Raw genomic sequence first — 14114 nt, forward strand, 5'->3', positions numbered from 1 at the left:
TTCGTTATTGTACTTCAGCGTCAAATCATTACATAGGCCTAAATCATTTCAAGTACAGGGATTCAAGATTCAAGATTCAAGATTCAAGCCCTGCAAAATATGAATAACAAATAACAACCACTGTATCTAACAGTCAATTATAACAATAAGTAATAATGTAATAATTCACAACACCAATCCAACAACGAACAATCACAATATATTAGTACCTCAAGTTATCAACACCAACGTATATGCCACAGCATCAACTCGTGATAACAAGATAACAACTCCTGATTATTATACTTCCGATCGAGCAAAACTAAGATAAATATTGTAAATACAAGTTTCATTAATTGTAAGCATGATTATAGTCAGGGGTGGCGCCAGGATCTTCCCGACGCGGGGGCTACATTCCCCGACGAGGGGGCTATGCGAGCGAAGCGAGCATCACAAGGCTGGGGGCCAGGGGTTCGCCCCCGGAAGCAACGAGTTCTAGCGTCATTTGAGGTCATTTTAATCAGATTTAGGGTAGCCATTTTTTCCATTTTTTATAATGCATAAATAAAATTCTGCGTGCAAAAAACGATGCGCGATGACTGTTTCAATCCATATTTTTCAATTTAAAAAATAAAAGTTCAAAGAAAATTTAGAAAAATAGAGTTGGAGGTCCTGGAAATTAGACATATTATACTTCAAAACATGAAACAAAATATATAAGTCCCTATCATGGTTGTGATAGACTGAGCTAAGAAATGTTTGAAAAATAGAGATGTTAGGTTCCGGAAAATGCACTTCTTGTACTTCGAAATATGACCAGCTTTAATGTTGGGGCTGAGCTAAGAAAATGTTTAAAACTAGAGCTGCAGGTCTTCAAAAAATTGCATTTTATACTTTGGAAACATCAGGCCCAGAGGCTTAAAAAACGCAAGCGTAGACCTTTTTCAGTCGGGGAAATAAGTTTATTCCTCCCAAGTGTATGCCTGCGTACCATCTGGACTTCCGAGTGGTGAGAAATTCATGACATACAGGACATTGAAAATTTAATAACTTAGCTATAATAAGATGTTGGCTAAGCGAAAATGGCATGTTTTTTTGTTTAGTAATGGATGAAATATTTATTTTAGGTGCCCCACGGTACAGAAGGTTATTTGTAAATTAAAAAATTGGTGAACATACGAACAATTAACATAATTCGTTTTGCTGTAGCGTACGTCGACACAGTACACGACGTAACCGTCGGTAAACTTCGCCTGGAAAATAACTACAGTACACATTTTGGTCCCTGGATTGGAACATGATATCACGACCCAACGTTGAACGATTCGTACAAAGGGATACCGCCAGACAAGTGCGTACCTATAGCTATTGTTTAGTAGTAAGTTAGAATCGCTGGCAATAATGAATGCATATAAAGTGCATAATATCACTCTGACGTACTCTCACGGTCAATGAAACGTCGAGGTTTTCTAGGCGCTGAAGCTACGAAGTGAACGCGAACGAATTATATTCCCCGACAAAAAGTACCCGAACCGTCGGTAAACTTCGCCTGGAAAATAACTACATTACACATTTTGGTCCCTGGATGGAACTTGATATCACGCGTCTCGACCCAACGTTGAACGATTCGTACAAAAGGATACCGCCGACAAGTGCGTACCTAGCTAATGTTTAGTAGTAAGTTAGATCGCTGGCAATAATGAATGCATATAAATTGCATAATAGCACTCTGACGTACTCTCACGGTCAATGAGACGTCGCGGTTTTCTAGGCGCTGAAGCTACCAAGTGAACGCGAACGTTTTTTACTGTATATTATATTCCCCGACAAAAAGTACCCGTGTTCCCTTCGGTAACCGTCGGTAAACTTTGCCTGGAAAATAACTACATTACACATTTTGGTCCCTGGATGGAACATGATATCACGCGTCTCGACCCAACGGTGAACGATTCGTACAAAGGGATACCGCCAAACAAGTGCGTACTAGCTATTGTTTAGTAGTTAGATCTCTGGCAATAATGAATGCATAAAAGTGCATAATAGCCCTCTGACGTACTCTCACGGTCAATGGAACGTCGTGGTTTTCTAGGCGCTGAAGCTATATGAAGTGAACGCGAACGTTTTTTACTGTATGTTATACTCCCCGACAAAAAGTACCCGTGTTCCCCGACGGGGGGGCTAGGCTCCCCGACGAGGGGGCTAGAGCCCCCGTAGCCCCCCCGCTGGCGCCACCACTGATTATAGTTAACATATGGTAAATCAGTTGCTTATACATATATACAAGTTAAGCTTAGTACTTACAAAATAAGAACATAGCAAGAGCTTAAACACAACAAACAAACAAACTGTAGTAACATAGCGAGAGCCTGAAACACAACAAACAAAAGACCTGCTCTGCTTACGCACGGTCTTATATCACACAGTGTCACCTGTATTCCAATTACAGAATGACTACGCAGCGCCCTCAATACACAATTCATCCAATTCATCACACTGATAAAAACAAAAATATATATATTTAATAATAATATATATCAATTTGTTTGAAAAATCCAGTAAAGAAATTTACTCACATTCTTTAGCTTTCGCCATCTTGACAGAGACTCTAACCTATTCAAGTGTAGAATCAGAGAGCCAATCCAAATCAGAAAGAGGGGGGCTAACGCAATCAACCGCGACGAAGGTGCTGTATTTCTTGATCATGTATACACATCATTGCTACGGAAAAGTATGACGTTACCTAGAAATGACAACAGAATTCCAGGAAGTGATCAAGCCATTAGCCAAGATGGCGAAAGCTAAAGAATGTGAGTAAATTTCTTTACTGGATTTGTCAAACAAATTTATATATATTATTATTATAATTATCTACAATCCTACACAATGCACTTATTCACAAATGTACATTTAATGTCAATTAATTAAATTAATTAATTAATTAATTGAAAATAAAAAACAAAATGTAGTTATAATAATGCAGTAAAATAATTTTGACATTGTCCCTTAAAATAAAAATTATAATTCACTTAAAAAAGAAAGCAAAACAACAACAAAAATAAAGCAGCTGATTTAAATTCTACAGAGGAATTTCAGTTTTTAAAACGGACATGGTTGCAGTGTGTCTATGTAGCATAAAGCAAGAAGCCTGTGAATGAGCAGTATCCATAACTTGTACTATAGTAGTAGTTATAGTCTGTACTATATGGCTGAGTCCATACTTCATCACCTGATATCAGATCAAGAACCACCATTGTGCTTGCTGAATTATACCCTGAAGCATCCATCCTTGTGGACACTTCAGTATTCCCATTTTTCTTAATCAATGTTGACATTTTACCAATATTATCTTTCCTTGATGTGACTTGGAATACATAAACACCTGGAATTGTACAGACAAACTTGCCTTTTTCTTTGTTGTAGTGATTTCCTACATTTGTAATTATTGAGTCATATTTCATTGGGCTAACGGCATGACGACCTGGGATTGTAGTAAAAATTGCTGTAAAGGCAGATTTCTTCTGACTAGCTTGTTCACCCTTTTCTCCTTTTACACCATTTGCACCTGGTAACCCAATGATGCCTTGTGTTCCCATTGGTCCTAATTTACCAGGAATCCCATCTAATCCTTTGCTTCCATCATCTCCTTTCATTCCATGTTCTCCTTTTATTCCTTGTTCTCCTTTCAATCCATGTTTTCCATTCGTTCCTTGTTCACCTTTCACTCCATTCAGTCCTTGTGGCCCTGACACACCTGGATTACCATGATTTCCTGGAATGCCAGGAATCCCAGGTGTACAACAGCTATTACAAGCCTCAATATCTGTTTGTGTTGCTGATTTCACAATGTGAATGACAACAAGTTGTACACCAATTGTGAACAATATGTTTGAAAATCTGAAATCCAATCAAATTACAATCCTTAATTCAGAAACAGATCTTGGATTGTAGCTTTTTTGAGAAACAAAAATCAATTTGCCCTTTCTCGTGAGATTGAATCCAACGCTCATCGCAATACACTTTACTTAGGTTTGCCTCTCTTAACCCAGTTGTACAAATGGGTAACCGGTATTATGGTCAAGACACAATTTTGCACTGATTTATGGAAGTATTATAATACCTGTTTGATCCAAAATTGACCGGGGTTTAAATAATATGTTCAGTGCAAGAGGAGTCTAGGATGTTATTACTATTAAATACATGACAATAATATGCTAGATGTATTATGATGACAACTATTTTATATTACTAAAACTAGAAGTTTTTCTAAACTAATCACAACCCTAAGAAATATTTATTATAAATAAACATACCCAGAATGCATGATAGTTGGTAGAATATCTTGTATTTGTTGTTGATCAGTAAAACTAGATGTTTCTCTTTCATCTACTGATGTAAAATGAAACACCTTGTCTTTTTTCTCTATTTATATCAAATCCATTATGTCAAAATGGAAGCAAGTGATTGACTAGTAAATTATACTGGCGTTTGTAAATCAAAAGAAAGTTTTTTAACAGCTGTTTTCTGATAAATGTCTCTGTTTTTTACATTAAAAATACATAACATAATTTATTGGCTTTTTAATTGCAATTTGATTCAAAGATGTTTGTTTAAAAAGATTCTTTTGAACTTTCTCATATAATTTACCTTTTCAAATGACAGGTTTTAGGTCATCAAATATTACAATTTGCAATAAATCTACTATTGTTTAATAAACAAAGACATTAGAAACAGTGATTACTTTTTTTAATATAGGCCCTGGTGACGTCACGACAAGTGTCACATGACCGATCGATTTCTAAACTTCAGAGTTTACCGATTGGCTGAGACTCCCCAGGATTTGTAAATAAAATATGATTATTATTATCAACTTAAACAAAAGGCTGTGATACATTTGGTAGAAGTACATGCTATAGCCCTATGAGAAGAGTGGGTTAAAATACATATTTTCATTTTTATAAGTATGGTATGCCTATCTTAATTGTATACGTGTCCAGGTACCTAGCTCTCCGGAATGTTATTTTGTGATCATATCAATAGTACACAAAAGAACCAGTCATGCTCTGGTAATAATATAAATACACTAACGTCACAGGAATCATGAATAATTCATATCGGAACTATTTATTTGATCTCAGCAATTGGGTTTGTGTCTACATAGACTTGGTGGTCTAATGTATCTTTACAAAATATTAAGTGAGCACGCAAAAATTAAAGACAATAAACTCTGCGAATTATTAAATGTATTTCACAATGTAAACACAATTAAAATAAGACTACTTTATTGATTACATTTAACTGTGTACAAAGGCAGTTTAAAATGATATGAGCTTAATGGGCCCCAGAGAATGAGCAACCTCAATGCAATTACCCAATGTTGGAGGGCTCTTTAGAAGTGCTAAATCAGGGGCCTTCCATCTGCGTTACGCCACTGGTAAAATTCAATTCATTTATTTTCCAGAAGTCATATATATTTTCTTAAGCAACAAGAAAAAAAGTAAAATGTAGTACTCTGTATCATCAACATCAGACATTTAAAGAAATAAATTTAAAATAGAATTAAATTTGGTTGTTAAAATGTCTAAAATATATACAATTGTACAAAATAAAATAATTGAAATTTAAAAATTGTTGATGAATCTGGTTGTGTAAAACATGCTTTTTCTAGTTTTTTGAAGAAGCCGTTTTACTACAATACAACACCTTAACTACATTACTTCACAGTAAGCCTTGTTTGGCATATTTTTTATTTACATCTAAAAGTAGATTAGCCATCATCAGTCTGTGCATAAAGCATCATATATATTATGATAAATGTATACATGAGGGCGTGTGGCACAGTGTGTTAGATGTTGGACACTTGTCACATTGCTTGTATCCTTTCTTACATTTGCCTCTCTCCATTTGTACATTTGAGTACCAAGGTAAAGACACAACTTTGCACTGAATACTAGTTGCATTGTAGGAGTATGTTTCCAGAAATTAAAAAAAACCTGGATAATAATATGTACAGTTTCACAACATTAGGCGCTTTATAAATCCAGAATATTAATTAGACATTTGCTACCTCTTTTTAAAATGCAGCTTGTTTCCATTACCATACATCTAAAAGTTATTCTACATATCTAATGTTACTTTCCACTGCATAAAGCAAGAAGCCAAAGAATGCGAAATGACATATACTGTACTATTAAAAGTAGTAATATTAAATCTTAAGTTAATACTTTACATACTTTTAAAGGTTATTCTGCATAAAGCAAGAAGCCAGAGAATGAGCAACGACCATATACTGTACTGAAGTAATAGTTAGAGGTTCCCCTATAAGGCTGAGTCCATACTTGATCTCCTGATACTAAATTAAGTACCACCATTGTGCTTGCAGAATTATTACCATAAGCCTCCATCTCGATGGATACTTGAGTTGACCCATTTTTCATGAGTCTTGTTGATATTGTCCCTTTATTGGTTTTCCTTGATGTAACTTGGAATACATAAACACCTGGAATTTTACAGACAAACTTGCCTGTTTCTTTTTTGTAATGACTTCCAACATTTGTAATTATTGTGTCATACTTTAATGGGCCTTCAGGACGATTTAGCTTGTGTTTAAAAACTACTGTAAAGGCAGATTTTTGCTGATTAGCTGGTTCACCTTTTTTTCCTTGTACACCATTGAAACCCCGAGTTCCTTTTTGTCCTCTAATCCCATTTAATCCATTCCTTCCGTTATCTCCTTTTATTCCTCGTTCTCCTTTCATTCCTTGTTTTCCGTTTGCACCTTGTAGGCCCATGAGCCCTTGATTTCCTTTTTGTCCTTGAATCCCATTTAATCCATTCCTTCCGTTGTCTCCTTTTATTCCTTTTATTCCTTGTTCTCCTTTTATTCCTTGTTCTCCTTTTATTCCTTGTTCTCCTTTTATTCCTTGTTTTCCGTTTACACAATTTGCACTTGGTAGTTCATTGAGGCCTTGGATTCCTTTTATCCTATCTAACCCACTTTTTCCATTATCTCTTTTTATTCCTGGTGGATAAGAGTTATTCTCAATTTCAGAGTTGGTCCGTGCCGCAGATTTGATGATGTAAATACAAAGAAGTTGTACAGCAATTGTAAAAAACATATTTGGAAATCTGAAATGTAATAATTTTAATATTGTATTCTAAAATAATTAGAAAAGTAAAGAGATAAGAAATATTGTTGGATAAGGAGTCATCCTCATGTTGATTTTAAATGTCTCCTGGTGGAGTATACAATTTTACTATGTCTCTACAGTATTTGTAATGTCAATTCAACCTACTCACAATTTCAAAACTTGTTACACTATGCCTACTTAAAGATGTATTGTCCCCCAAAAACATGAAAAACTAGAAAGCCACCCCGAGAGTGCATACCTCCGCCTACTGTAAAATTCTCCTACATAAGATTTCTCCTGGAAAAAGTATATATTTGTGTGTGTCTTAATGCTGTTTGTGATTTAGGCTAATTTCATTACACTAGATGGTACGCTCGCTTCGCTCGCGTACCATCTAGGTCGTGCCCAGAGATGGTTCTCGAATACATAATAATTTCAGCGTTAAAAAACTGGCGATTTAAAATGTACGTACCGCAGGACAATAATACATGTCGTTTACAGGAACGAATAAATAGACACTGTGATTTATGTACTCAACTAAAATTAGCACCATGGGAATTACTTCCGAAAGAGAAACTTGTCAATTGTATAAGTCAAATTTAAACAAACTTAATTTGTGTTTTGTATGTAACATTAGGGTTGAGGGTTGAGGGATGAGGAAGAGGAATGGTGCAAAGAGGAACAATTTTTAAATATATTCTTTATCCATTTAGTAACGAAATATTAAATGTTTTCATGTTTTACAAATAATATACCACTAAACACGGTAAAACATTGCGATGTAATACTTTGTTGAAACTATCACCGTCCTAGTCGATTGAAATAGTACAGTACATGTAACGATACATCACTACGACGTGTATATGTTTATATAATGTAAAACAATTTGTGAAAACCACCTCTATTCGGGGCAAATTATAAATTCGATTTAATCGTCAATAAATATTAAATTATCGAACTCAACTTAATTAGTAGGCCTAATGGTTTTCAATTGTTTGTTAGAGCCAATTCATACTTAAGTTGGTTCCTACCCTACCCACCAAAGTTGTTCTGCGTTTAGGGCATGTGATGCACCGTAGGCCTATCCTCTACTGGCTTTACAACGCTACTCATGCCAGTGAGGGAATGGTGATGATGTGGGTGGTTTAACTGCAATAATAAAGATTTGTACATAATATACGGCGACTGAAAACGCTAGCTCATTATCCGTTAAAAAAAATCTATATCCAACCTCTGCAGCACAGATTGAAAAAAAAAATGGATCGAATTTTTGTTATGAGTTTATTCTCATTATTTACCTACCATATGTGTTAAACCAAGGGCTCATAAATTTACCTACTTGTGTTAAACCAAACTCTGGCAGACTGAGAGATTGGGATGTTCCATTCATCGCAAATCAATACATTTGTATAATCGTATATTAAATCTATCAAAATAGTATTTTTTAAAGAAAATCGGCCTGTCTTCAACATTATGATGCTGTACTCTAGCTGTTTAACGGGTTTTCAGCTATTAAAAACAATTATCGTAGGAGGAGATAGGAAAATGCGAAGCCTCCTCGCATTTTTGTGGCGGGTATTTTTCAAGATGGACATCCATTAGACAGTGTATACCACGATCGGAAAACACCCCTATTTGGGGCAAATCGTTGAACCTAAATTCGTTTTAATCGTCAATATCTAATTATTCTAACTTAATTTAATTAGTAAACAGGGTTACATCAGGTGGTTAAAATCAGTACCGAAAGTACGAACCAACTTTATATACCATCGAGTAAAAATTATAGAAGTAAGGCGCGATTTACCGAATTTTGCCCTTACGTAAATTTATATATAGAAGCATGTGTAATGGTTATGTAACAAGCCTTTCAATTAACAATAGCTTCAGTTGACTAACAATAGAACAGCAACGTGAAAATCAAACGAGTGAATTTGAAAAGAAATAGGTTTTTTTAGCTACTGGCATCAAAAATCGTGCACATTAAATCAAATTATGTTTTAAAATTACAAATCACAAATTATAACTCTTGCCTCTTGTATAAAAATGAAGTTTTTTGGACTAGAAGTAGTTCTCGAGAAAATACAATTTCAATTTACTTGTTACTTTAAGACTGCTCGCCGGCTTTTGAAAAATTTTGTCCTATCTTTTAACACTAGCAGGTCTGAAAAGTATACTAAAAAGTGGTCCAGAATTGGGACCATGGTCCCAAATGGTCCCAAATCTTAATGGAATGGTCCTTGACAACATATCTATCTGTATATTCATTTTGGTAAAGATCTTGTATTTACTTTTTGAGTAATCCTGCTAACAAACAAACAAACAGACAAACAAACAGACAGACAAACAAACACATGCGATCGATTACATATATCTCCTTGGCGGAGGTAAATAAAGATTAATAAAATCAAACTTTGAATAGATTATTTTGTAGTTGTAATGAAGTTAATACAAAATAAATGGTTAAATTATACGAAAAACTTATTGGCTGGCTGCTAATTTGACTATTCTTTGCTTTAAATTACAGTTTTTTAGGTAAATACAATTTGTTTTTGATCAAATTTTTTGGTCAAAGTGGATAACTGTTAGGTGATATTAAAATGGCATATTCAACAAACAATTGTTTAAGAATTATTTTTTCAGGGAGACAATACATCTTTTTAAAAACCTAAAGAAAAATAGGATTTTTGCTAAAATGTTAAAAAGATTAGTTACAAATTCTTCCAAGAAGGTGGACTCTCTGATGACTGAATAAAGTACTGTAATTGCAATTGTTGTTATGAAATAATTAAAATGAAACAAAAACTTACTTAGATGCAGTAGTTTGTCTTTTCTGTTGATCACTGAACGCAAAATGAAACAACTTTTGTAAACATATGGTATTTATCTAATATGAATACATCTTTGAAACTTAAAAAAAGTTATTTAAAAAAAAATTGTTCTTATTATAGTTAATGTTTTCAAAAATATGGTTGTCTACAGTAACAGGTGGTGTAGTTTCACTAAAGGTCATTATCTTGTCTTAGACACACATTATAAATGATTTCAGTAAAAGTAAATTAAATTATTATCTTGTTAGGTTAGGGGAAACACATTGATGTGTTTCTCATCAACACTAGCATTTCGGTTCAGGATGTCCAATCATATATAGTTTTTTGTTTTGTTTTTATACATCTCTACATAAACAAAGTCTTATGACTCTTTGGGAGTGGAGTTATAATTTGTCATTACAAAAAATCCTGCCGCTGACAGGACTTGAACCCAGGACCCTTGGATTAGTAGCATCAAAACCACCACAACTCCACTCCTTTCATAGGCCTTGTCATGGCCTACATTTTTACATATAGAAATATCAAAATGAGACAAGAATATGTAGTTTTTTATTTTTTACGATTGATCTCCGTATTTCTTTCTTCAAGAAAGGTGGTATATGAACTTTGGGTTAAATTTCACAGGCAGGCAGCCAACAAGAACCTTGTCACTTATTTCCCATGACTTTATCAAGGATGCATTCATTATAAACTAAAATAACAACTATTACCTTCTGAACTATCCTGCAGTAAAGTTTAAACTTTAAGATGACAGATTTTTTTTTAAAACACATTCAATCCATCAAAAACTTATCTATTAAACATACCCATATATTTTTGGACGAATAGAAACTCTTATGTACAGGTAATGGCATTTGGTTGACTCCTATTGGCTGGATGAATAAGCCAATAGAGAGAGAGCAAGTGACAATACTCAAGTAATGTTCAAACAGATGACCAAGTAAAAGGGTGTGCGTGGATGGCAGTGATAACTTTATGTATTATACAAAAAAAACTATATACAGTAGACTGTATATGCGTATATACAAAATTTAACACCTGAGAGAATGTAGTAGTATGTTCTATACAAATTTGTTTGTGGAAGTTTTTATTAAATTAGGGATAGGCCTACAATATAAGAAAAGAATACTGGTCAGACACATAATAGGACAGAAATTTACTGACATTTCGTTTTTTTCTGTTAAGTTTCAGTGCAATAATAATCTTGTTTGGGATAAACTTCCACTCATCATGGAAAAGGTACTGCTGTTTTTTTCTCCTCCTAATATAAGAAAAGTTCAGTTGGTCCAAATGATGACAAAAAGTATAGTACTTGATAATAGTATAAATCTAAAGGACGTGAATTACTAAAGAAATGACAATTCTGTGGCTGGATCCCAATGAGATGCAAATAAAATAAGCAAAAAGCTATATAAAACAGCCAGAAAGAATCTTGAAAATATTCAAAGCTGTCCGATCAGGACAGCGAAACTGTCAAGGTTAGTTTTTACTAATTATTGGTTTGTAAAAAAGAATATTTTCAAGATACTTATACCTACAAACCAGATGAACATTTTCAATCAAGCCAGCAAGAAGTTCTATACTGTGCTATATAGGTGATGTCTGTCTACATGTGATAAAACAAATGTGATGTGCCCATATTTATATAAACAAACAAAACAAAACTACCATATTTGGGCAAATCACATTTTTTTTGTCAATAGTTGGATAGTGAGACTTCTTTTTAGGCTGGTAAACTATTTTTACTGGTCCCAAAGTGGTCTGTAATTAGCAGCAAAATTGGGCCTAACTTTTATTGATACAAACCATCTTTTTAGGCTGGGAAACTATGGGGAGGAAGATTCACAGGAATGACAGACCCTATCATGGAGAGATTCAATGCATCAATCTCCTTCGACAAGAGGTTGTGGAAGGAGGACCTGGCTGGAAGTCAGGCTTACGTAAAGGCTCTGAGAAAGGTTGATATTGTTACCGAAGATGAGATGAAAGAAATACAAGATGGTCTTAACAAGGTGCTCATTCTCTGTAATATATTATTAATATTCATATTCCCATATTTAGTTAGGATATGCCCATACTTACGTCTTGATTTAAATCAAATTTAATAAGGATACGCCCACATTTAGTCAGGACCCATATTTAGTCAGGACACTCCCATATTTAGTCAGAATACTCCCATATTTATTCAGGATACCTACAATATATTTAATAATGTGACATACCCTTATTTAGCCATAAGTACATATTCATTAATGTACCTAATATTTAGTTGTGACATACCCTTATTTAGCCATAAGTACATATTCATTAATGTACCTAATATTTAGTTGTGACATACCCTTATTTAGCCATAGTACATATATTCATTAATGTACCTAATATTTAATTGTGATACATACGGATGTGATATCTAGTCAATTATGACGTAATTTCATATTATTGGGATATTTTAAAAATTGTTAGGCATGGTCTAATGTATCTTTGTAAACATCTTCCAGATATTTAAAATGAAATATACAATACAAAAAACACAATAATAACTATTACATCCAGATGGTGTATTGTTGACAAGTTCATGTGTAATCTGCATTCACTTATTATTACAGGTGCATGAGGAATGGAGTAATAATCAGTTTGTGTTGCAGCCAAGTGATGAGGACATACACACAGCAAATGAACGTCGTCTTAAAGAGTTTATTGGAGCATCAGCTGGAAAGCTGCATACAGGAAGAAGTAGAAATGATCAGGTAAATTCCAAACAAACAAATCTAGGTTGTGGTTTAAATACAGAGAACAAAATGAAAATTGTAATTAAACTTTAACACAAATAAGAGTGTTTGTCCCCACAGGCATCTGTTTTTTTTAATATAATTTTACACAGTGTTATGGTGCCAATAACCTTCCCACAGGTTTCATCCCATCCACATTCCTTCAAATGGTTCTTCCCCTCTTCCTTATGCCCTTATTTTTTTACCTTTTTCTGTAATCCAACATTTTTAGAAGCACTAGGCCAAAATTAGAAGAGTATACTAAGACGTGTGCAATGATATAATTACAAAATGTAGTATTCTGCCTATATAAATTAATATTAAATAATTTATTTATTTATTTATTTGAACTTACACCTTTAAATCGGTGGCACTCAATCAATGACAATTGGTGCGTTCTTAAGTAAAAGTTACAAATTCACAAACTTAACTAAACAAATATGTAAAAAAAATTCATAAACATTAGCTAAAGTCTCCAACAAAATAACAATTTAAAACTTAAATTAACTGATAATATTCAGTAATAATATAATTATGTTTCTAGGTTGCTACAGATATGAGGCTATGGATGCGAAATAATTTGGCTTCAATAAGAACATTTTTCCTTGAATTTATACAAGTAATTGTCAACAGAGCTAAAATGTAAGTATTCAGAAGAAGAAGATTGTCCCTTTAAAGATGATTGTTTCTTTAAAGATGGTTGTCTCTTTAAAAGATAGTTGTCTCTTTAAAGATGATTGTCCCTTTTAAGATGATTGTCCTTTAAGGATGATTGTCCCTTAAGGATGATTGTCCCTTTTAAGATGATTGTTCCTTTAAAGATGATTGTCCCTATAAGTCTCCTGAGCAAATGCTGTCTTTAATCAATTTTCCATTAGGGTTGTCTGATTATATACTGTAAGTACTTTGTTTGATAATGTCATTGAATAGTATGAGATTGAAACTTCTTTTGAACGTAATTGAACTTTCAAGCTTCCAATTATGTTAATATAAACTCTGAAAAAAGAAGCTATCAGTATTGTGTGATTCAATATTTAAAGAAGGTTTTCTTCTTTTTTTTCCTTCAATTTTTTAATGACATATGTAATGTAACATAGGTACTAATAATATATTAAGATGGCTATGAAACAGTCGTCTTTAATTTCTTTTTGTTTTCAGTGAAGTTGATATTCTGATGCCTGGTTATACACACATGCAGGTAAGGGAATTCTAATGTAAAGCTATGTCTACACTATCATACTAGTTTGACAAAAAAGGTGTGATGTGCTCAAATATAGTAATATGCCCAAAAATGTGGTAGTGGTATGACATCATCTAGGGCACATCACATTTTTTTTCCACATAAAGTTTGATAGTGTAAACAGAGCTTTAGTGATCAATTCATGGTGGTATGAATGTATCTAATATTTAGT

At 33.6% G+C, this 14114-nt stretch overlaps 3 protein-coding genes across 3 annotated transcripts in view; 1 reads left to right on the forward strand and 2 right to left on the reverse strand.

Moving 5' to 3' along the window:
- Positions 1-14114, forward strand: part of LOC140044541 (argininosuccinate lyase-like) — a 34236-nt gene that overhangs the window by 12622 nt on the left and 7500 nt on the right. Inside the window, exons 2-6 of the mRNA XM_072089096.1 lie at positions 11120-11173; positions 11752-11946; positions 12541-12681; positions 13247-13344; positions 13861-13900. Of these exons, the coding sequence (XP_071945197.1) occupies positions 11120-11173; positions 11752-11946; positions 12541-12681; positions 13247-13344; positions 13861-13900 (528 nt within the window). The remainder of the gene's footprint in view (positions 1-11119; positions 11174-11751; positions 11947-12540; positions 12682-13246; positions 13345-13860; positions 13901-14114) is intronic.
- LOC140044539 (complement C1q tumor necrosis factor-related protein 2-like) lies at positions 2753-4643 on the reverse strand. The gene is made up of 2 exons (XM_072089093.1): positions 4290-4643; positions 2753-3873 (listed from the first exon to the last, which is right to left on the reverse strand). The coding sequence occupies exons 1-2, from the start codon at positions 4298-4300 to the stop codon at positions 3102-3104; spliced, it is 783 nt and encodes a 260-aa protein (XP_071945194.1). The 5' UTR covers positions 4301-4643; the 3' UTR covers positions 2753-3101.
- On the reverse strand, positions 4650-9966 carry LOC140044538 (uncharacterized). Its single transcript, XM_072089092.1, has 2 exons — positions 9914-9966; positions 4650-7104 (listed from the first exon to the last, which is right to left on the reverse strand). Exon 2 carries the CDS (start codon positions 7092-7094, stop codon positions 6219-6221), a length of 876 nt encoding a protein of 291 aa, XP_071945193.1. The 5' UTR covers positions 7095-7104; positions 9914-9966; the 3' UTR covers positions 4650-6218.

The sequence above is a fragment of the Antedon mediterranea genome, chromosome 3 (assembly GCF_964355755.1).
Source record: "Antedon mediterranea chromosome 3, ecAntMedi1.1, whole genome shotgun sequence".
In the NCBI taxonomy this organism is placed as follows: Eukaryota; Metazoa; Echinodermata; class Crinoidea; order Comatulida; family Antedonidae; genus Antedon; species Antedon mediterranea.

Excerpts from the sequence above, each read along its gene's own strand:
- LOC140044538 (XM_072089092.1), bottom strand. The coding sequence starts at position 7,094 with ATGTTTTTTACAATTGCTGTACAACTTCTTTGTATTTACATCATCAAA.